Source organism: Salvia miltiorrhiza, chromosome 3, assembly GCF_028751815.1.
Source record: "Salvia miltiorrhiza cultivar Shanhuang (shh) chromosome 3, IMPLAD_Smil_shh, whole genome shotgun sequence".
Taxonomy (NCBI): domain Eukaryota; kingdom Viridiplantae; phylum Streptophyta; class Magnoliopsida; order Lamiales; family Lamiaceae; genus Salvia; species Salvia miltiorrhiza.
Window position 1 is genome coordinate 6,064,548 of NC_080389.1, and position 23,537 is coordinate 6,088,084.

Sequence of the window (23,537 nt, forward strand, 5' to 3'; positions counted from 1 at the left end):
AATGGCAGAATAGTATGCGTGTGTTGGTCCAGTGATAGAGTCGTTAATGCCTAAGCTAAATTTAAATATCATGTTCGAGTCTACCATCATGTGATCTTAAACAACATATATATTGATTCAGTTATTAAAAAAATAGCAATACAATTACTAATACAGATAATAAATTTTTATATCTATCTCATTTTCTTTTCGGCCTTATTTTTTACTCCAAGATAATATCAATCTTGAAAAGTAAATGGTCCTTATAGAGTTTTACAGAACTTCAAAATTATGATCAAACTGCAGGTTGTGGAAACAGAAACACAAAGTTATATACTCCACAGTTAGTATCCATGCAATGGCGTTTAGGCTTTTGCGAGTGAAAGGATATGAAGTTTCATCAGGCATAATTCTTTCATTTATGAACATATATATATATAATTAATGACCCTATATATGCTATAATATGAACAATTTTTTTAATTCTTTTTCTCTTGCATTGTGCAGAGGAACTAGCTCCATATGCTAATCAAGAGCGCTTTAGCCAGCAAACAATTGATGTGGCGATGATTATCGAGCTTTACAGAGCAGCACAAGAGAGAATATTTGAAGAAGAGAGCAGTCTTGAGAAAATACTTGCTTGGACTACCACCTTTCTCAAGCACCAGTTGCAAACTAACTCCATTTCTGACAAGAAATTGCACAAACTGGTGAGCTCTGCGCTTTTATTCGGAGTTTAAATTTTTTTAGGTTACTATTAAGGACGATTTGTAAAAATAGGCCAATTTTTTCGAACTTGCAAAAATAGGTCAATTATTTTAAATTTTAGCGTCCGTCAACCACATTTGAGTCTAATCGGGCTATTTTAGGCCACATTTGGGCCCAAATATGACTCAAAATATGGCCTATAGATGCTGAATTGGGACCGAATGTGACCCCAAAACACCGAAATTTAAAATAATTGGCCTAAATTTGCAAGCTCGAAAAGAATTGGCCTATTTTTGCACACAAGCCTAAGATAGTGACCACAAAAAAAAAAAAAAAATTAAACTCCATTTATTCACAGAGTAATTGTGTCTAAATACACAAACTTTAGTTGACTTTCAATTGAGTGGACACCTAAAATGTTTATTGACCTGGTCACAATGTTATTAATTTATCATTTTAGTTAGCTACGATGACGTTAATTCGTTGAAAATTGACAATCGTGTGAAAAATCATAATAATTGAAAATCTGTGTATCTGGAGGTAGAATTTTAAATTCATGTGCAAAACAAGAATTATGTGAAAGTTTGTGTATTTAGATGCAATTACCCTTTTGTTCACCGCTAAGGGTGTATTATATTTGGTTGTAAATTTATCATTAAGAAATGAAGGATAAAAATATATTGCTTTAAATCTCTCATTTCTTTTTCCTCATTTTGTACAAAAGAAAATTTCACATTTTCTCATTCCTTTGTTTTTCACTCCAATAAGAGATACAATAATAAATATTATCCTTTCGTTTTTGTTATCATAATATTGTCCCTCATTGGAGTGAAAATTTGGAACTAAAAAGGGTGAAATTTCCTTTTGTATAAATAAAGAATTTAAAAGCAGAAATTTTTTTGTATCCTTCATTTTTTCATAATAAATATATATAAGGGCTAAATGCCCATAAATCCTATAACTACATGCCTTATCACGTTTTGCATCGGTTTCAGAATTTTTGCCATAGTATATCCCAACTAAGCCTCCAATCGATTTTTGCATCCGGCGAAGAATTCCGGCGACTTAACTTAATCTACGTGTCACATTTTTTGATGACAAGGTAGAATAAAGTCTACATGGCAATAACATGTTATTTTTATTTTATTTTTAATAAATGACGTGTAGACGTCATTTTGCCAAGGATGCCCAAACCCGACCCAGTCCCACAACCCCAGACCCGGTCCAGCAGCCTCATCTCTCTGACCCGGTTTGGATTAGGGTTTCTGGCGAAAAGGAAAAGGTGCGCCGCCTAAGGTTTCCGCCACTAACCCCAGCGAGGCGGCGCGAGTTAATTAGGAGATTCGAGTGATGTCGTGGTGGACGATTTTGCGGCAGTGAAGGTAGGCCAATTCGGAGAGGACTTGTTGGGCGAGATCATAGAGGGCTTTTTCCTGGGGGATGTGTGTGCCTTCGAGGGACTTTATCTATAAATTCGAGGAGGACTTGAATCTCTCAGTTGTGGTCGAAGAGGTTGTGGCATTTCACGCCTCCGCTGGGGCGGTGAAGGACCTTGTAGACGAAATCCGAGCTTCAGACTTGAGATTTCGGTGGATTCCTCTAAACTCCACACGACTTCACGCGGAGTCTATGGATTCGAAAGTCCTTTAAAATCCATGAACTTTTTAAAGTCCTTTAAAATCCTATAGAATCACAATCCAATACACCCCTTTTAGTTGGGATATACTGTGGCAGAAATTCTGAAACCGATGCAAAACGCGATAAGGCATATAGTTATAGGATTTATGGGTATTTAGCCTTAAATATAACCACAGAGAGAATACACCCTAAGAGTAAGTTTTACACTAATAATTGATTTTCTTTCTTTTGAATAAATTCAAGGTGGAATTCTACTTGAATAACTACCACGGCATAACCATAAGGTTGGGAGTTAGACGAAACCTCGACCTATATGACATGAGCTATTATCAAGCTATCAAAGATACAGATAGGTATAAAACAAGATTGTTACATGATTCAATTTTGTTGAGCTAATCTGTCTTATACGGTAATTAGCAAATTAACCATCCATTTTTCTTTTTGCTTTAGGTTCTCTAATCTATGCAACGAAGATTTTCTAGCATTTGCTAGGCAAGATTTTGCTACTTTCCAAGTCCAGAACCAGAAAGAACTTCAGCAATTGCAAAGGTAAGACAAGACAATGTGATATAAAGGGTGATTAAAATGAATTCAGTTTAGTGTACATTCGGTTCTCGGTTCGATTTTTTGCTAAAATCGAATTAAATGAAATTTATATTTGATTTTAAAAAAAAATCAAATTGAACGAAGTAAACCGACTAAACCAAACTGAACGGTTGAAATTTTAAAAATTAAATCCGAAAAAAATCAAAATAATCCAATTTTTTTTTTTAAAAAAATGAAATTAATTAAACTGTATTTTTTATTTTTATCATTATCCCTCTTTCATTTCAATAACATGCAACACTTATATAACAAACTAACAATTGATCTTTATAAATACTCCCTCCGTCTCAACTTTTAATATTCATCTTTCCTTTTTTGGATGTCCCACATTTTTGTATTTATTTATATTTTTAGTAAAAATAAGTGGGACTCTTACTTCACTTTAATTATTTTAACAATCACATAAAAGGTGGGACCCTTATAATTCCACTCAAAATACATCCAACCACTTTATTAAAGCATGTGTCACTTTCAATTGAATACTAAAAGCTGGGACGGAGGGAGTAGTATATATATTAATATATTATTATAATATAAATATAATTCGATCGGTTTTAGATAAATTAAATCGAACCAAGCCAAAAAAATTCATTTAAAAAAAAATCGAACCAAACAAAAAAATCGAAGAAATAGATTACAGTATTTTAATATTTTGGTTTGGACGAATTTAGTTATTCGATTTAAGATATTTTGCTTACCCCTATTCAGGTATATAGTACTACTTCCTCCGTCCCACTCCAATAGGCTCACTTATTTTGGACACGGAGATTAAGAAAACTTACTTTTTAGTAGAAAAGTGGTGTGATCCACACCAATTAAGTAAAAAAAATTTACTCAAAAAGGAAAACGAGCCTATTATGTTGGAATTTAAGAAATATATAAAGGAAAATTTGGCTAAATTTGGAGGATAGAGAATAAATGTGTAGTGTGTGAGAGGATGTGTGTGTTAAAAAAAAATAGTGATGAAACTATTTATGTGAATGGGGTAAGTGGACGTATAGGTGGACTTGTGGGTTTTTTATTATACAAACTCACTTTTCTTCACTCCTTAATTTGCATACAAACTACAAGCATATTTATAGCCTACAAAGGTCGGTTAAGTATTTGCTAGAACAATCTAGCTATGCAATTTTCTAAATTAATCTACTAGGTTCTAGATTAGTCTTTTGCTTTTGCTTTTCAATTTCACACGTGCACTAGCTAGTAGATTCTAGGTTGTTCTTACTACATTTTCTATTTCTATTATTTATTATTTTCATACAAAATATCTTCTTCCTAAATCAAGTTTAATTTATTATTCCAACACTCCCCCTTAAACTTGATTTGTCATTCCCAGCAAACTTCTGAACTTGATAAAGTCTTCGTATTTGAGCGGCTTTGTGAAGATGTCGGCAACTTGATCTTGTGATTTCACATACTCCACTTGGACCTCCTTCTTTGCGATGCATTCCCTGATGTAGTGGAAGCGGGTGTCAATATGCTTGCTTCGATTATGAAACACTGGATTTTTGGATAGCGCGATCGCTGACTTATTATCCACGCAAATAGTTGTTGGCTCCTTTTGTGGCCATCCAAGCTCTTCCAGTAAACTTCGTAGCCAAACTACATGGCAAACACTGGATGTGGCAGCCACATATTCAGCTTCACATGTTGATAGCGTGACTATAGGTTGCTTCTTTGACATCCAGGTGAAAGCAGTGTCTCCCATGAAAAATACGAATCCGCTTGTACTCTTCCGATCATCATTATCTCCAGCCCAATCGCTATCACTATACCCAACAAGCTTATAATCATCAGTACTTGAATAGAACAGGCCATAGTTGAGCGTACCTTTGAGGTATCGTAGTATTCTCTTTGCCGCCTTAAAATGCGTAGTGGTTGGATTCTCCATATAGCGACTCACGAGTCCTGTCGCATAAAGAATGTCCGGTCATGTGCAAGTTAAGTACCGTAAGCTTCCAACCAAGCTCTTGAACAATGTCGGGTCCACCTTTTCTCCTCTATCGTTCTTGGATAATTTTATCCCGCATTCCACTGGCGTGTTGATTGCTTTGCAGTCCTCCATCTTGAACTTCTTGAGAATTTCCTTGGCATATCCTTCTTGTGTGATGAAGATCCCATCTTCGAGTTGCTTGACTTCCACGCCGAGGTAGTACGCCATCAGCCCAATGTCTGTCATCTCAAACTCCTTTGACATGGCCTTCTTGAACTCTTCAATCATCTTTGGATTATTTCCTGTGAAAATCAAATCATCTACATACAAGCACACAATTAAGACATCTCCTTCATTGGCTTTCACGTAGAGAGCATGCTCGTGAGGGCATTTGGTGAAACCATTCTCCTCCAAGTACTTATCGATCCTGCTGTTCCATGCCCTTGGTGCTTGCTTTAGTCCGTATAGAGCCTTCTTCAACTTCAAGACTTTATCTTCTTGCCCTTTCACCTCGTAGCCCATTGGCTGCTTGATATAGACTTCTTTGTCTATATATCCATTCAAGAAGGCTGACTTGACATCCATTTGATAAATCTTCCATCTATTTTGGGCTGCAAGAGAGAGTATTAGTCTGATAGTTTCTAATCGAGCGACGGGAGCAAATACCTCATCATAATCAATTCCAGCTCTTTGGCTATATCCTTTTGCGACGAGCCTCGCTTTATATCTTTCCACTTCACCCTTGGAATTCTTCTTAACTTTATACACCCACTTGACTCCAATAGCCTTGTGCCCTTTTGGTAGTGTCACGAGCTCACATGTATCATTCTTCTTTATGGCTTTGATCTCTCCATCCATCGCGACTCGCCAATTTTCACTATCTGCTGCTTCTTCAAAGCTAACAGGTTCACAGTCAGCAAATAGGCAAAATAAGGTAAGATCTTCTAACCTTTCAGTTTCCTCTATATCTCGCCCAAACTCCTTGCTCGTGGTGTAGCTCTTTCATTTAAGAAAGATGGTGGCGAGTCTTCAGTGACTGGCACTGGTGAAGCTGGTGGAGTCACTGGCTCTTGTTGGACTTCTCCAACTTGCTCTTCTGCTCTTTGTTCTTCTAACTGTGGGGTGTAGGTGAAGTCACCGTTGGAGCTGAAATCCCAGACTCCTTCTTCGTCGAACTCCACGTCTCGACTTATCACTGTTTTCTTGGTATTTGGATTATATAACTTATAGCCTTTAGAGTTAGAGTCGTACCCAATAAAGATGAATGCTTCACTTTTATCATCGAGCTTCTTCCTTCTCTCATCTGGTACATGCACGTAGGCTTTACTTCCAAATACCTTTAGGTGGGAAATTCCTGGCTTTCTCCCGCTCCAGGCTTCTTGTGGAGTCATTCCCCACACGCTCCTTGTCGGTGATCGGTTGGACAGGTATACCGCGCACGCCACAGCTTCAGCCCAAAACTCTTTAGGCAGATTCTTCGTCTTTAGCATGCTCCTCGCCATCTCCATGATTGTCCTATTTTTTCTTTCCGCCACTCCATTCTGTTGAGGGGATCTCGGAACTGTCAAGGGCCGCCGAATTCCATTTGCTTCGCAAAATTCTAGAAACTCCCTTGACGTGAATTCTCCGCCTCGATCGGACCTCATGGCCTTGATTTGTCGTCCGCTCTCCTTCTCGACGGCAGCTTTGAATTTCTTGAATGCATCAAATACTTCTAATTTCTGCTTCAAGAAATATACCCACGTTTTTCTAGAAAAATCATCAATGAAGAGCAGAAAATAATTATTTTTACCGAGGGAGCTTGGATTTATCGGCCCACACACGTCAGCATGAATCAACTCCAGTGGCTTTTGAGCTCTTGAGCTTGACTCCTTTGGGAATGACTTTCTGAACTGCTTCCCGAGTAGACAACCTTCGCAGAGTTGATCGGGATGCTTGATGGATGGTAGTCCTCTCACCATCTCCTTCTTTGACAATAACTCCAATCCACCAAAGTTTAAGTGCCCAAACCGAAGATGCCACAACCAAGACTTATCTTGGTAACACGCTTTTAGGCATTTTGCCATGTCATTTCGAATATTCAATAAGAACATTCTATTTTCAGACATTGGCACCTTGGCAATAAGATTATTTTTGCCATCTCTTATTGAAAGATTATAATCTCTCATGTGAATATCATAACCTTTCTCAAGAGTTGTCCCAAACTCAAGATATTATTTTTCATATTGGGCACGTAATAAACGTTGGAAATAAATTCATGATTTCCATTCTTCAAGCGAATTAAAATTTTTCCTTTTCCTTTAACTGGAATTTTAGATTCATCACCAAAGGAGACATTGCCACTTACTGATTCATCGAGCTCCACGAACATGTTTCTCTTCCCGCACATGTGATTGCTAGCACCAGTGTCGAGGTACTACGTGTCATCTTGTCTTCCAGCTTCTCCTTTATATGCCAGAAGCACACTACCAATATCTTGATTTGTACTTTCGGCGTAATTGGCCTTCTCTTCAATCCTTACTTTTTCACTTCTGCACTCGGAAGCATAGTGCCCAAATTTATGGCAATTATAACACTTTATTGAGGATTTATCGTACCTCGACTGCAGGTTGCTCCTCCCCCGACCATTTGTAAACTCAATTCTTTCACCACTGTTGACGAAGCCTCTTTGTCCTCGTCCACGTCCACGTCCACGGCCTCGGCCTCTGGCTCGATCTTGTCCTTGGCCACGTCCTCTCCCGAACTGTCCATGGCCATTGCTCGGACCTTCTTCTTTCTCTTTCGGGCTTACTTGCAACTTTAAAAGTTGCTCTGAAATTTCTTGCTTCTTCTTTTGCTTCTCCTCGTATGCTTGCAACGACCCCAACAAGAGATCGATTGTCACCTCCTCCAAATTTTTAGTTTCTTCGATCGTCACCACAATGTGCTCAAACTTTGGGGTTAGTGACCGCAATATTTTCTCCATAATTCTAACATCCTCCAATTTTTCACCATTTCTTTTCATTTGATTAGACACCGCCAAGATTCTTGAAAAATAATCCGAAATTGATTCGGACTCTTTCATATGTAATGACTCAAACTCTCCTCTTAAAGTTTGAAGTCGTACCTTTTTTACTTGCTCCGCTCCTTTGCACGCGTTCTGGAGCTTCTCCCACGCTTCTTTGGCGGTACTTGCATTCGAGATTTTCTCGAAATCATCGTCCCCTAGCGCTTGATAAATGAGACAGAGAGCCTTCTTGTCTCTCTTTCTCGCGTCTCGCAATCTATCCTTTTGTTGTTGGGATAGTGCGGCCTCGTCCTGCGGCTCCTCGTAGCCATTCTCCACGATCTCCCAAACGTCGTGGGCTCCCAATAGCGCCTTCATCTTGATGCTCCAATTGTCGAAGTTGCTCTTGTTGAGCATGGGGACTTGAAACGATTGTAAATTCGCCATACCACAAGTAGAATTTTGTGGCTCTGATACCACTTTGTTGGAATTTAAGAAATATATAAAGGAAAATTTGGCTAAATTTGGAGGATAGAGAATAAATGTGTAGTGTGTGAGAGGACGTGTGTGTTAAAAAAAAATAGTGATGAAACTATTTATGTGAATGGGGTAAGTGGACGTATAGGTGGACTTGTGGGTTTTTTATTATACAAACTCACTTTTCTTCACTCCTTAATTTGCATACAAACTACAAGCATATTTATAGCCTACAAAGGTCGGTTAAGTATTTGCTAGAACAATCTAGCTATGCAATTTTCTAAATTAATCTACTAGGCTCTAGATTAGTCTTTTGCTTTTGTTTTTCAATTTCACACGTGCACTAGCTAGTAGATTCTAGGTTGTTCTTACTACATTTTCTATTTCTATTATTTATTATTTTCATACAAAATATCTTCTTCCTAAATCAAGTTTAATTTATTATTCCAACACTCCCCCTTAAACTTGATTTGTCATTCCCAGCAAACTTCTGAACTTGATAAAGTCTTCGTATTTGAGCGGCTTTGTGAAGATGTCGGCAACTTGATCTTGTGATTTCACATACTCCACTTGGACCTCCTTCTTTGCGATGCATTCCCTGATGTAGTGGAAGCGGGTGTCAATATGCTTGCTTCGATTATGAAACACTGGATTTTTGGATAGCGCGATCGCTGACTTATTATCCACGCAAATAGTTGTTGGCTCCTTTTGTGGCCATCCAAGCTCTTCCAGTAAACTTCGTAGCCAAACTACATGGCAAACACTGGATGTGGCAGCCACATATTCAGCTTCACATGTTGATAGCGTGACTATAGGTTGCTTCTTTGACATCCAGGTGAAAGCAGTGTCTCCCATGAAAAATACGAATCCGCTTGTACTCTTCCGATCATCATTATCTCCAGCCCAATCGCTATCACTATACCCAACAAGCTTATAATCATCAGTACTTGAATAGAACAGGCCATAGTTGAGCGTACCTTTGAGGTATCGTAGTATTCTCTTTGCCGCCTTAAAATGCGTAGTGGTTGGATTCTCCATATAGCGACTCACGAGTCCTGTCGCATAAAGAATGTCCGGTCTTGTGCAAGTTAAGTACCGTAAGCTTCCAACCAAGCTCTTGAACAATGTCGGGTCCACCTTTTCTCCTCTATCGTTCTTGGATAATTTTATCCCGCATTCCACTGGCGTGTTGATTGCTTTGCAGTCCTCCATCTTGAACTTCTTGAGAATTTCCTTGGCATATCCTTCTTGTGTGATGAAGATCCCATCTTCGAGTTGCTTGACTTCCACGCCGAGGTAGTACGCCATCAGCCCAATGTCTGTCATCTCAAACTCCTTTGACATGGCCTTCTTGAACTCTTCAATCATCTTTGGATTATTTCCTGTGAAAATCAAATCATCTACATACAAGCACACAATTAAGACATCTCCTTCATTGGCTTTCACGTAGAGAGCATGCTCGTGAGGGCATTTGGTGAAACCATTCTCCTCCAAGTACTTATCGATCCTGCTGTTCCATGCCCTTGGTGCTTGCTTTAGTCCGTATAGAGCCTTCTTCAACTTCAAGACTTTATCTTCTTGCCCTTTCACCTCGTAGCCCATTGGCTGCTTGATATAGACTTCTTTGTCTATATATCCATTCAAGAAGGCTGACTTGACATCCATTTGATAAATCTTCCATCTATTTTGGGCTGCAAGAGAGAGTATTAGTCTGATAGTTTCTAATCGAGCGACGGGAGCAAATACCTCATCATAATCAATTCCAGCTCTTTGGCTATATCCTTTTGCGACGAGCCTCGCTTTATATCTTTCCACTTCACCCTTGGAATTCTTCTTAACTTTATACACCCACTTGACTCCAATAGCCTTGTGCCCTTTTGGTAGTGTCACGAGCTCACATGTATCATTCTTCTTTATGGCTTTGATCTCTCCATCCATCGCGACTCGCCAATTTTCACTATCTGCTGCTTCTTCAAAGCTAACAGGTTCACAGTCAGCAAATAGGCAAAATAAGGTAAGATCTTCTAACCTTTCAGTTTCCTCATATATCTCGCCCAAACTCCTTGCTCGTGGTGTAGCTCTTTCATTTAAGAAAGATGGTGGCGAGTCTTCAGTGACTGGCACTGGTGAAGCTGGTGGAGTCACTGGCTCTTGTTGGACTTCTCCAACTTGCTCTTCTGCTCTTTGTTCTTCTAACTGTGGGGTGTAGGTGAAGTCACCATTGGAGCTGAAATCCCAGACTCCTTCTTCGTCGAACTCCACGTCTCGACTTATCACTGTTTTCTTGGTATTTGGATTATATAACTTATAGCCTTTAGAGTTAGAGTCGTACCCAATAAAGATGAATGCTTCACTTTTATCATCGAGCTTCTTCCTTCTCTCATCTGGTACATGCACGTAGGCTTTACTTCCAAATACCTTTAGGTAGGAAATTCCTGGCTTTCTCCCGCTCCAGGCTTCTTGTGGAGTCATTCCCCACACGCTCCTTGTCGGTGATCGGTTGGACAGGTACACCGCGCACGCCACTGCTTCAGCCCAAAACTCTTTAGGCAGATTCTTCGTCTTTAGCATGCTCCTCGCCATCTCCATGATTGTCCTATTTTTTCTTTCCGCCACTCCATTCTGTTGAGGGGATCTCAGAACTGTCAAGGGCCGCCGAATTCCATTTGCTTCGCAAAATTCTAGAAACTCCCTTGACGTGAATTCTCCGCCTAGATCGGACCTCATGGCCTTGATTTGTCGTCCGCTCTCCTTCTCGACGGCAGCTTTGAATTTCTTGAATGCATCAAATACTTCTAATTTCTGCTTCAAGAAATATACCCACGTTTTTCTAGAAAAATCATCAATGAATAGCAGAAAATAATTATTTTTACCGAGGGAGCTTGGATTTATCGGCCCACACACGTTAGCATGAATCAACTCCAGTGGCTTTTGAGCTCTTGAACTTGACTCCTTTGGGAATGACTTTCTGAACTGCTTCCCGAGTAGACAACCTTCGCAGAGTTGATCGGGATGCTTGATGGATGGTAGTCCTCTCACCATCTCCTTCTTTGACAATAACTCCAATCCACCAAAGTTTAAGTGCCCAAACCGAAGATGCCACAACCAAGACTTATCTTGGTAACACGCTTTTAGGCATTTTGCCATGTCATTTCGAATATTCAATAAGAACATTCTATTTTCAGACATTGGCACCTTGGCAATAAGATTATTTTTGCCATCTCTTATTGAAAGGTTATAATCTCTCATGTGAATATCATAACCTTTCTCCTAGAGTTGTCCCAAACTCAAGATATTATTTTTCATATTGGGCACGTAATAAACGTTGGAAATAAATTCATGATTTCCATTCTTCAAGCGAATTAAAATTTTTCCTTTTCCTTTAACTGGAATTTTAGATTCATCACCAAAGGAGACATTGCCACTTACTGATTCATCGAGCTCCACGAACATGTTTCTCTTCCCGCACATGTGATTGCTAGCACCAGTGTCGAGGTACTACGTGTCATCTTGTCTTCCAGCTTCTCCTTTATATGCCAGAAGCACACTACCAATATCTTGATTTGTACTTTCGGCGTAATTGGCCTTCTCTTCAATCCTTACTTTTTCACTTCTGCACTCGGAAGCATAGTGCCCAAATTTATGGCAATTATAACACTTTATTGAGGATTTATCGTACCTCGACTGCAGGTTGCTCCTCCCCCGACCATTTGTAAACTCAATTCTTTCACCACTGTTGACGAAGCCTCTTTGTCCTCGTCCACGTCCACGTCCACGGCCTCGGCCTCTGGCTCGATCTTGTCCTTGGCCACGTCCTCTCCCGAACTATCCATGGCCATTGCTCGGACCTTCTTCTTTCTCTTTCGGGCTTACTTGCAACTTTAAAAGTTGCTCTGAAATTTCTTGCTTCTTCTTTTGCTTCTCCTCGTATGCTTGCAACGACCCCAACAAGAGATCGATTGTCACCTCCTCCAAATTTTTAGTTTCTTCGATCGTCACCACAATGTGCTCAAACTTTGGGGTTAGTGACCGCAATATTTTCTCCATAATTCTAACATCCTCCAATTTTTCACCATTTCTTTTCATTTGATTAGACACCGCCAAGATTCTTGAAAAATAATCCGAAATTGATTCGGACTCTTTCATATGTAATGACTCAAACTCTCCTCTTAAAGTTTGAAGTCGTACCTTTTTTACTTGCTCCGCTCCTTTGCACGCGTTCTGGAGCTTCTCCCACGCTTCTTTGGCGGTACTTGCATTCGAGATTTTCTCGAAATCATCGTCCCCTAGCGCTTGATAAATGAGACAGAGAGCCTTCTTGTCTCTCTTTCTCGCGTCTCGCAATCTATCCTTTTGTTGTTGGGATAGTGCGGCCTCGTCCTGCGGCTCCTCGTAGCCATTCTCCACGATCTCCCAAACGTCGTGGGCTCCCAATAGCGCCTTCATCTTGATGCTCCAATTGTCGAAGTTGCTCTTGTTGAGCATGGGGACTTGAAACGATTGTAAATTCGCCATACCACAAGTAGAATTTTGTGGCTCTGATACCACTTTGTTGGAATTTAAGAAATATATAAAGGAAAATTTGGCTAAATTTGGAGGATAGAGAATAAATGTGTAGTGTGTGACAGGACGTGTGTGTTAAAAAAAAATAGTGATGAAACTATTTATGTGAATGGGGTAAGTGGACGTATAGGTGGACTTGTGGGTTTTTTATTATACAAACTCACTTTTCTTCACTCCTTAATTTGCATACAAACTACAAGCATATTTATAGCCTACAAAGGTCGGTTAAGTATTTGCTAGAACAATCTAGCTATGCAATTTTCTAAATTAATCTACTAGGCTCTAGATTAGTCTTTTGCTTTTGCTTTTCAATTTCACACGTGCACTAGCTAGTAGATTCTAGGTTGTTCTTACTACATTTTCTATTTCTATTATTTATTATTTTCATACAAAATATCTTCTTCCTAAATCAAGTTTAATTTATTATTCCAACACTCCCCCTTAAACTTGATTTGTCATTCCCAGCAAACTTCTGAACTTGATAAAGTCTTCGTATTTGAGCGGCTTTGTGAAGATGTCGGCAACTTGATCTTGTGATTTCACATACTCCACTTGGACCTCCTTCTTTGCGATGCATTCCCTGATGTAGTGGAAGCGGGTGTCAATATGCTTGCTTCGATTATGAAACACTGGATTTTTGGATAGCGCGATCGCTGACTTATTATCCACGCAAATAGTTGTTGGCTCCTTTTGTGGCCATCCAAGCTCTTCCAGTAAACTTCGTAGCCAAACTACATGGCAAACACTGGATGTGGCAGCCACATATTCAGCTTCACATGTTGATAGCGTGACTATAGGTTGCTTCTTTGACATCCAGGTGAAAGCAGTGTCTCCCATGAAAAATACGAATCCGCTTGTACTCTTCCGATCATCATTATCTCCAGCCCAATCGCTATCACTATACCCAACAAGCTTATAATCATCAGTACTTGAATAGAACAGGCCATAGTTGAGCGTACCTTTGAGGTATCGTAGTATTCTCTTTGCCGCCTTAAAATGCGTAGTGGTTGGATTCTCCATATAGCGACTCACGAGTCCTGTCGCATAAAGAATGTCCGGTCTTGTGCAAGTTAAGTACCGTAAGCTTCCAACCAAGCTCTTGAACAATGTCGGGTCCACCTTTTCTCCTCTATCGTTCTTGGATAATTTTATCCCGCATTCCACTGGCGTGTTGATTGCTTTGCAGTCCTCCATCTTGAACTTCTTGAGAATTTCCTTGGCGTATCCTTCTTGTGTGATGAAGATCCCATCTTCGAGTTGCTTGACTTCTACGCCGAGGTAGTACGCCATCAGCCCAATGTCTGTCATCTCAAACTCCTTTGACATGGCCTTCTTGAACTCCTCAATCATCTTTGGATTATTTCCTGTGAAAATCAAATCATCTACATACAAGCACACAATTAAGACATCTCCTTCATTGGCTTTCACGTAGAGAGCATGCTCGTGAGGGCATTTGGTGAAACCATTCTCCTCCAAGTACTTATCGATCCTGCTGTTCCATGCCCTTGGTGCTTGCTTTAGTCCGTATAGAGCCTTCTTCAACTTCAAGACTTTATCTTCTTGCCCTTTCACCTCGTAGCCCATTGGCTGCTTGATATAGACTTCTTTGTCTATATATCCATTCAAGAAGGCTGACTTGACATCCATTTGATAAATCTTCCATCTATTTTGGGCTGCAAGAGAGAGTATTAGTCTGATAGTTTCTAATCGAGCGACGGGAGAAAATACCTCATCATAATCAATTCCAGCTCTTTGGCTATATCCTTTTGCGACGAGCCTCGCTTTATATCTTTCCACTTCACCCTTGGAATTCTTCTTAACTTTATACACCCACTTGACTCCAATAGCCTTGTGCCCTTTTGGTAGTGTCACGAGCTCACATGTATCATTCTTCTTTATGGCTTTGATCTCTCCATCCATCGCGACTCGCCAATTTTCACTATCTGCTGCTTCTTCAAAGCTAACAGGTTCACAGTCAGCAAATAGGCAAAATAAGGTAAGATCTTCTAACCTTTCAGTTTCCTCATATATCTCGCCCAAACTCCTTGCTCGTGGTGTAGCTCTTTCATTTAAGAAAGATGGTGGCGAGTCTTCAGTGACTGGCACTGGTGAAGCTGGTGGAGTCACTGGCTCTTGTTGGACTTCTCCAACTTGCTCTTCTGCTCTTTGTTCTTCTAACTGTGGGGTGTAGGTGAAGTCACCGTTGGAGCTGAAATCCCAGACTCCTTCTTCGTCGAACTCCACGTCTCGACTTATCACTGTTTTCTTGGTATTTGGATTATATAACTTATAGCCTTTAGAGTTAGAGTCGTACCCAATAAAGATGAATGCTTCACTTTTATCATCGAGCTTCTTCCTTCTCTCATCTGGTACATGCACGTAGGCTTTACTTCCAAATACCTTTAGGTGGGAAATTCCTGGCTTTCTCCCGCTCCAGGCTTCTTGTGGAGTCATTCCCCACACGCTCCTTGTCGGTGATCGGTTGGACAGGTACACCGCGCACGCCACTGCTTCAGCCCAAAACTCTTTAGGCAGATTCTTCGTCTTTAGCATGCTCCTCGCCATCTCCATGATTGTCCTATTTTTTCTTTCCGCCACTCCATTCTGTTGAGGGGATCTCGGAACTGTCAAGGGCCGCCGAATTTCATTTGCTTCGCAAAATTCTAGAAACTCCCTTGACGTGAATTCTCCGCCTCGATCGGACCTCATGGCCTTGATTTGTCGTCCGCTCTCCTTCTCGACGGCAGCTTTGAATTTCTTGAATGCATCAAATACTTCTAATTTCTGCTTCAAGAAATATACCCACGTTTTTCTAGAAAAATCATCAATGAAGAGCAGAAAATAATTATTTTTACCGAGGGAGCTTGGATTTATCGGCCCACACACGTCAGCATGAATCAACTCCAGTGGCTTTTGAGCTCTTGAGCTTGACTCCTTTGGGAATGACTTTCTGAACTGCTTCCCGAGTAGACAACCTTCGCAGAGTTGATCGGGATGCTTGATGGATGGTAGTCCTCTCACCATCTCCTTCTTTGACAATAACTCCAATCCACCAAAGTTTAAGTGCCCAAACCGAAGATGCCACAACCAAGACTTATCTTGGTAACACGCTTTTAGGCATTTTGCCATGTCATTTCGAATATTCAATAAGAACATTCTATTTTCAGACATTGGCACCTTGGCAATAAGATTATTTTTGCCATCTCATATTGAAAGGTTATAATCTCTCATGTGAATATCATAACCTTTCTCCAAGAGTTGTCCCAAACTCAAGATATTATTTTTCATATTGGGCACGTAATAAACGTTGGAAATAAATTCATGATTTCCATTCTTCAAGCGAATTAAAATTTTTCCTTTTCCTTTAACTGGAATTTTAGATTCATCACCAAAGGAGACATTGCCACTTACTGATTCATCGAGCTCCACGAACATGTTTCTCTTCCCGCACATGTGATTGCTAGCACCAGTGTCGAGGTACCACGTGTCATCTTGTCTTCCAGCTTCTCCTTTATATGCCAGAAGCACACTACCAATATCTTGATTTGTACTTTCGGCGTAATTGGCCTTCTCTTCAATCCTTACTTTTTCACTTCTGCACTCGGAAGCATAGTGTCCAAATTTATGGCAATTATAACACTTTATTGAGGATTTATCGTACCTCGACTGCAGGTTGCTCCTCCCCCGACCATTTGTAAACTCAATTCTTTCACCACTGTTGACGAAGCCTCTTTGTCCTCGTCCACGTCCACGTCCACGGCCTCGGCCTCTGGCTCGATCTTGTCCTTGGCCACGTCCTCTCCCGAACTGTCCATGGCCATTGCTCGGACCTTCTTCTTTCTCTTTCGGGCTTACTTGCAACTTTAAAAGTTGCTCTGAAATTTCTTGCTTCTTCTTTTGCTTCTCCTCGTATGCTTGCAACGACCCCAACAAGAGATCGATTGTCACCTCCTCCAAATTTTTAGTTTCTTCGATCGTCACCACAATGTGCTCAAACTTTGGGGTTAGTGACCGCAACATTTTCTCCATAATTCTAACATCCTCCAATTTTTCACCATTTCTTTTCATTTGATTAGACACCGCCAAGACTCTTGAAAAATAATCCGAAATTGATTCGGACTCTTTCATATGTAATGACTCAAACTCTCCTCTTAAAGTTTGAAGTCGTACCTTTTTTACTTGCTCCGCTCCTCTGCACGCGTTCTGGAGCTTCTCCCACGCTTCTTTGGCGGTACTTGCATTCGAGATTTTCTCGAAATCATCGTCCCCTAGCGCTTGATAAATGAGACAGAGAGCCTTCTTGTCTCTCTTTCTCGCGTCTCGCAATCTATCCTTTTGTTGTTGGGATAGTGCGGCCTCGTCCTGCGGCTCCTCGTAGCCATTCTCCACGATCTCCCAAACGTCGTGGGCTCCCAATAGCGCCTTCATCTTGATGCTCCAATTGTCGAAGTTGCTCTTGTTGAGCATGGGGACTTGAAACGATTGTAAATTCGCCATACCACAAGTAGAATCTTGTGGCTCTGATACCACTTTGTTGGAATTTAAGAAATATATAAAGGAAAATTTGGCTAAATTTGGAGGATAGAGAATAAATGTGTAGTGTGTGAGAGGACGTGTGTGTTAAAAAAAAATAGTGATGAAACTATTTATGTGAATGGGGTAAGTGGACGTATAGGTGGACTTGTGGGTTTTTTATTATACAAACTCACTTTTCTTCACTCCTTAATTTGCCTACAAACTAAAAGCATATTTATAGCCTACAAAGGTCGGTTAAGTATTTGCTAGAACAATCTAGCTATGCAATTTTCTAAATTAATCTACTAGGTTCTAGATTAGTCTTTTGCTTTTGCTTTTCAATTTCACGTGTGCACTAGCTAGTAGATTCTAGGTTGTTCTTACTACATTTTCTATTTCTATTATTTATTATTTTCATACAAAATATCTTCTTCCTAAATCAAGTTTAATTTATTATTCCAACATATTAGAGTGGGACGTCCCAAAAAGGAAAACGAGCCTATTAAAGTGGAACGAAGGGAGTATCATTTTTCTGAATTCATTTTTTTGTGCAATGACTTCCGATCCTAATGTTTCATCCAAATCTATTTTATATGACAAATCTGATGTGTATATAACTCCACCCTCACTACAGAAAAAAAAAAAAAAAATCACTAGTGACATGAGGCTTGGTAGGAATAATGTACGTGTGCTATAAACATGAGTGACATTTGATGATCGATGTAGGTAATCACTAATAGTTACACTTTCAAACACCACTAATTTTTGTGACACGAATACTAGTTACGAAACCTCATATCACTGATAGAAATATTTTTTGTAGTGCCTATATATAGCTTGAACATAAACTGAATTACATGATGCAGGTGGTATGCAGATTGTAGGTTGGACACCTTGAAGTTTGGAAGAGATGTTGTGCTCATTAATAATTTTCTAGCTTCCTTAGTTATCGGTGATCTTGCGTCTGATCATGCTCGTCTAGCCAGTGCTAAAACATCTGTGCTTGTCACACTCATTGATGATTTGTTCGATCATGGTGGTTCCACACAAGAGTGCTACAAGATTCTTGAATTAGTAAAAGAGTAAGCTTATAATTTCTTATATCAACCCCATGCATCTTTTTTTAATGATTTTCTTCAATTTCCTACCTAGGAGGTGTTTGACTAAGCTTGTTTTAAAAATCTTATTATAAACTCATGGAGCTTATAAGATCTAGTTTCATAAAAGCTTATAAATTGTCAAAGTGTTTGGATAATTGAGCGTATAAGCTACAGAGAGAAAAGTTTTAGTTAGAGAGAGAAAAAATCGAAGAAAGATAAAATTAGAATGATATATGATGAAACAAAAAAATTATAACTGAATTATTTTTGTAAAATGAGTGTTGCTAATAAGATAATGAAACATGTTGGGGTAGAAAAAAATAAGAGTGTGTTTGGCTTCCTTCAAAGTGTTTGTCAAACGAAGCTCCCCAAAAAATAAGTCTATGTCCTTACTTATTTTCTCATTATCTTATAAGCAACATTCATTTTATCCTTTAAAGTGTTTGGCAAACTAAGCTCTCCAAAAAATAAGTCTCTATCCTAACTTATTTTCTCATTATCTTATAAGCAACACTCATTTTATTAAAATAACTCAACGGTGATTTTTTTTTCATCATATATCATTCTAATTTCATCTCCTTTTGATTTTCTCTCTCTAACAAAAATTCTCTCTTTAGCTTACAAGCTTAATTATCCAAATACTTTGATAACTTATAAATTCTTACGAAATAACATTTTATAAGCTCTTAAAACATCTTATAAGCTATTTTAAATAATTAAGCTCAGCCAAACACCCTCTTCTTATTCGGGTATATAATTAACCAACAAAATAGATGGAAAGAGAAGCCGGCTACTGCAGAATACGGTTCCGAAGCAGTAGAAATTCTTTTTACAGCACTGTACAATACAGTGAATGATTTGGCGGAGATGGCTCATGTCGAACAAGGACGCAGTGTCAAACAATTTATAATTGGATTGGTATGTACCTACCCCCCTCCCCCCACCAAGAAAAAGAAAGAAAAGATATGCATTTTAAATTTTTTCTTTTTTCTGATTTTAAAGATTTTAGTTGTTTGTTCGTTCATTAATAATAAAATATATGGGTTATAGTTTATAGTCGAACTTTTAACAAATTTTTTAATTTGTATATTCTAAATTTTAAAAAATTATTTAATCATAATCTGTTTGATATTTTTCGACACCAGAAGTGGATTTTCCGGCCAAATGAGGGCAACCACCGATCTACTTTTTATTGTTAGGTCATTGTCTTCCCTCAATAGATTGTCCAAAACGGCCGTAAGCCATTTGGCGTCGAAAAATTTTAAACGGATCATAATTAAACAATTTCTTAATATTCAGGGAATACAAAATGTAAAAAATCGAAGTTGAAGTTATAAATGGAAATTCGCTCAAAGTTCAAATTATAAATTATAATTAGCCTATTTTTTTTTTTTAAAATTACAGCATGTGTCGTGAATTTGTCAATAATTAATACTCCCTCCATTCTCAAAAATAGTTATGAAAATGGACGATATGGGTTTTAATAAAAATGGTTGAATGCATTATGAGTGGAGAAATGGTTTCACCTAAAATATGGTATTATCTATGATAGTTAATTGTATTGTGATTTGTGAATGGAGAGAATGGTCCACTATGTGCTAGAATAGGTAAATAAGTTGATATATTTAGGATAATATGTTTTAGAATAGTGTTTATAAATGGAAATAGACTATTTTTGTGAAAGTACCAAAATGATAAAAATGGACTAGTTTTCAACAACCGAAAGGAATATATATATATATTTTTCTTGTGAAATTTAATATCCATCTTTAGGTAAAAGATTTACATTTTCAAATTTTTTTTCTTCTAAAAAATCAGCATTGCAACATTGTATAACATCTCATATTACATTCGCAGTGGGTTGAAATACTATCAGTTTTCAAGATAGAATTAGATACATGGAGTGATGGCACGCAACTAAGCTTGGATGAGTACATGTCTTCCTCGTGGGTGTCGATTAGTTACAGAATTTTAGTTCTCGTTTCGATGCAATTCATCGGCGCAAAATTGTCCGATCAAATGCTTGTGAGTCAAGAGTGCACTGATTTGAGTAAGCATGGTTCGATGGTTGCCCGGCTGCTCAACGACGTCTGCAGTTTTGAGGTAACGTTTCTCCGAGATCGTAAAAATAGTCCGACCTCTCTAAAAGCATCCATAACAGATCACTCAAAAACGATCCTAACTTTAAATTTGAGCTAAAATAAGTGAGATAAAATGATCATCCAACAGATCACCTATATTAAGTTAGGCCCACAAAAAAATTTACACTCCCTCATATATAATCCTAAATTTGCACTTGCTTTTTGTTGGCATAAATATTTTTCATTCTTCCGCCACAAAAGGAGTAAATTATCATTTTTATAAAATAGGTATTGAAAAATAGGAGAGTTGTTGCGTGCAATTGTAAATAGAAGTTAAAAATAATTTAGGGGAGGTTTTAGGAGTATTCTTAGGAGTAAAATTTTGAGAGATCTGCTGTGAATGCTCTAAATTAGGGATCACAGCATATACTCCCTCCGTCCCACTCTATAGGCTCACTTCTTTTTTGAATACGGAGATTAAGAAACTTACATTTTATGAGAAAAGTGGTGTGGTACATATTAATTAAGTACATTTTTTTTTTACTCAAAATAGAAAATAAGTTTATTCTAGTGGGACGTTTCAAAAAGGAAAACGAGAGTGGCACGGAGGGAGTAATTAGTTATTGAACTTTGAATAATTAAATTTTGGTTTTGCACATTGAACTTTTAATTTAATACAATTTTGCTTAGGCAGCTGGAATCTGTTGTGTTTTGATTTGTCAAAACACAATTTAGATGTCAGTAATTAACGGACTACGTTTTTTGAAAAGTAAAAGTGACGTTGTTTTTTAAGTTGGTCGATTTGGCTACCTAGTATTTTCAGGCGGCCATCTCAGCATAAATTTATTGGAAATCCAACTTTTTATTAAAATCAAAATTATAAAGTTAAGTGATTCTTAATTTGATATTTAAGTTGCTGTGCAAAATCAAAATGTGATCATATGTTAATACTTTGAATTATGCCAACAAAAACAAGAAGGAAGTTCCATTAGAATAGACTCTTTTCTTTTTTTTTGAGTGAAAAAAATAAATTTAAAATGATTAATTGATGTTCACCACACCGCTTTGCCCCTCAAAAATAAGTTTTTCAATTTTTGTGTCAAAAAATTTAAATCTATTCTAATGGAAAGGAGGGAATAGTAATTAACTATGACGCAAAGTAGTAAATATGACACTAGATAAAATTGGGCTCGGACAACTCATATGGCTTGGAAATTTGATCTCTACCATACTTACAACTTTTTTTTTGATAGTTTGGGGCCTTTTATTCTCGTGTTTTTTGAGAGGTTAAATCATTTATGCAACTCGTGCTATAAATGATAATTCTCTATCCACGAAAAATTTATCACAATTTTTTTTTTTCATCCATATACAAAAATTTGCTATTTTCAGTTATAATAGTAGGATCCACACAACTCCACTCCTATTTAAAGTGAGACCCCTACTCTACTAACAAATTCATTCACATTTTATTAAAATTCGTGCCGTCCACGACATGACAATTTTTTATGGACGGATGGAGTACCAATACCAAAACTTAAAGTAACGTATATTTGATAGAAGGAGCGCAACGAGAATACAGGAAGCAGTATGAGCATTCTGCTAGCCGTTGGGAGAGATGGAAGAGGTGTTAGTGAAGAGGAAGCTATTGCAGAGATAAAAGAAATAGTTGAATATCACAGGAGAAAAGTGATGCAGATTGTGTATAAAAAAGGAACCATTTTCCCAAGAAAATGCAAAGATATATTTATGGAGGCATGTAAGGTTGGTTGTTATGTGTACTCGAGCAGCGACCAATTTACTTCTCCTCAACAATTGAAGGATGATTTGAAATCCTTCCCTGGCTTATAATTAATTAAATTAGGAATATTTCACTTCCACTACATATATTTGTCTTTCCTTAGCACTTTCACACAACTCCATATTAATATAGTTCCTAAATTTCAAGTAAATTTGTGTTCATGGTAAATATCACTTTAAAATTTAAATTCTTTCATGGTAATATAGTTTAGAGCTTGGTTCTCAAGCACAAACCTTCTTGACTAGTTGCTGGGTTTTACTGTTTTGATTGGGGGAAAATGTTTGCTTTGCTCTTTCTTTGTTTTTTGTTCTCTTTTCCTGGAGACTTTGGCCCTTGTTTTGGGCGCCTTAATCTCTTCTTTTGTACTGTGTTGGTACTTCTGGTACCAATGCTTTGTGGTTAATTATATTACCCTCTTTTTCTGATAAAAAAAAAATTAATTCTTTTTGCAATACTAATTATATCCTGATTTATCTAAACTCTTTTTTAAAATCACGAACTATCGATTTTAAATTAATTATACTCTTTCTCCTTTTGTGAGCACCGATGGCATTTAATCCACGTGAGCATTACTCTTTTTTTGTTGTACATGTTTATTTTGATTTAATGCCCGAAAAATTGTTATTGGCATTATTGATGCAAAGATATATTTTTGGAGGAATGTAGGGTTCCGTCCCATAAGAATATCACTTGGGATGATATGGGTTTTAAAAAAAGGTTGGTAGATAATGAAAGAGTTACATCCGGCGCACCAATTAGATTGGTCATTTTTATTTATATGTAAATTCAATCTCATTGGAATTTATATTAATAAAGGCATTTATTTATCTAATGCGATTTAGATGAAGTCCTTAGACCATAAAGAGTTATAAGATATGATCACGCATATGATGGTGATTATGAAATATGTCTTTAAAGCTTTGGTCTTAAAATAGTTCCGAGTGAAATAACTATTCAAGAAAAGGATATTGAATTGTTGGAAATAGCTCGCACATATGATACACACTCATAAGATGAGAATGTTGCGTTTCATCAACATTAACGTAGTTGACGTAAGTGTATATATGTGGGTGCTTGTTGGAGAACAAGTACACCGAACTGACCCGATAGAAATTCTTATATGGAATTTGTTTTATCGAAATGAGAATTA

The 23,537-nt window shown here is 38.1% G+C and overlaps 1 protein-coding gene across 1 annotated transcript in view; it reads left to right on the plus strand.

Annotated features, from left to right (window-relative positions):
• Positions 1-22,856, plus strand: part of LOC131018203 (sclareol synthase, chloroplastic-like) — a 31,360-nt gene extending 8,504 nt beyond the window's left edge. Inside the window, exons 5-13 of the mRNA XM_057946928.1 lie at positions 286-383; positions 487-689; positions 2,569-2,678; positions 2,776-2,874; positions 18,272-18,487; positions 19,279-19,423; positions 20,363-20,608; positions 22,147-22,424; positions 22,790-22,856. Coding sequence (XP_057802911.1) covers positions 286-383; positions 487-689; positions 2,569-2,678; positions 2,776-2,874; positions 18,272-18,487; positions 19,279-19,423; positions 20,363-20,608; positions 22,147-22,424; positions 22,790-22,856 — 1,462 coding nt within the window. The remainder of the gene's footprint in view (positions 1-285; positions 384-486; positions 690-2,568; positions 2,679-2,775; positions 2,875-18,271; positions 18,488-19,278; positions 19,424-20,362; positions 20,609-22,146; positions 22,425-22,789) is intronic.
• Positions 22,857-23,537: the final 681 nt, after the last annotated feature.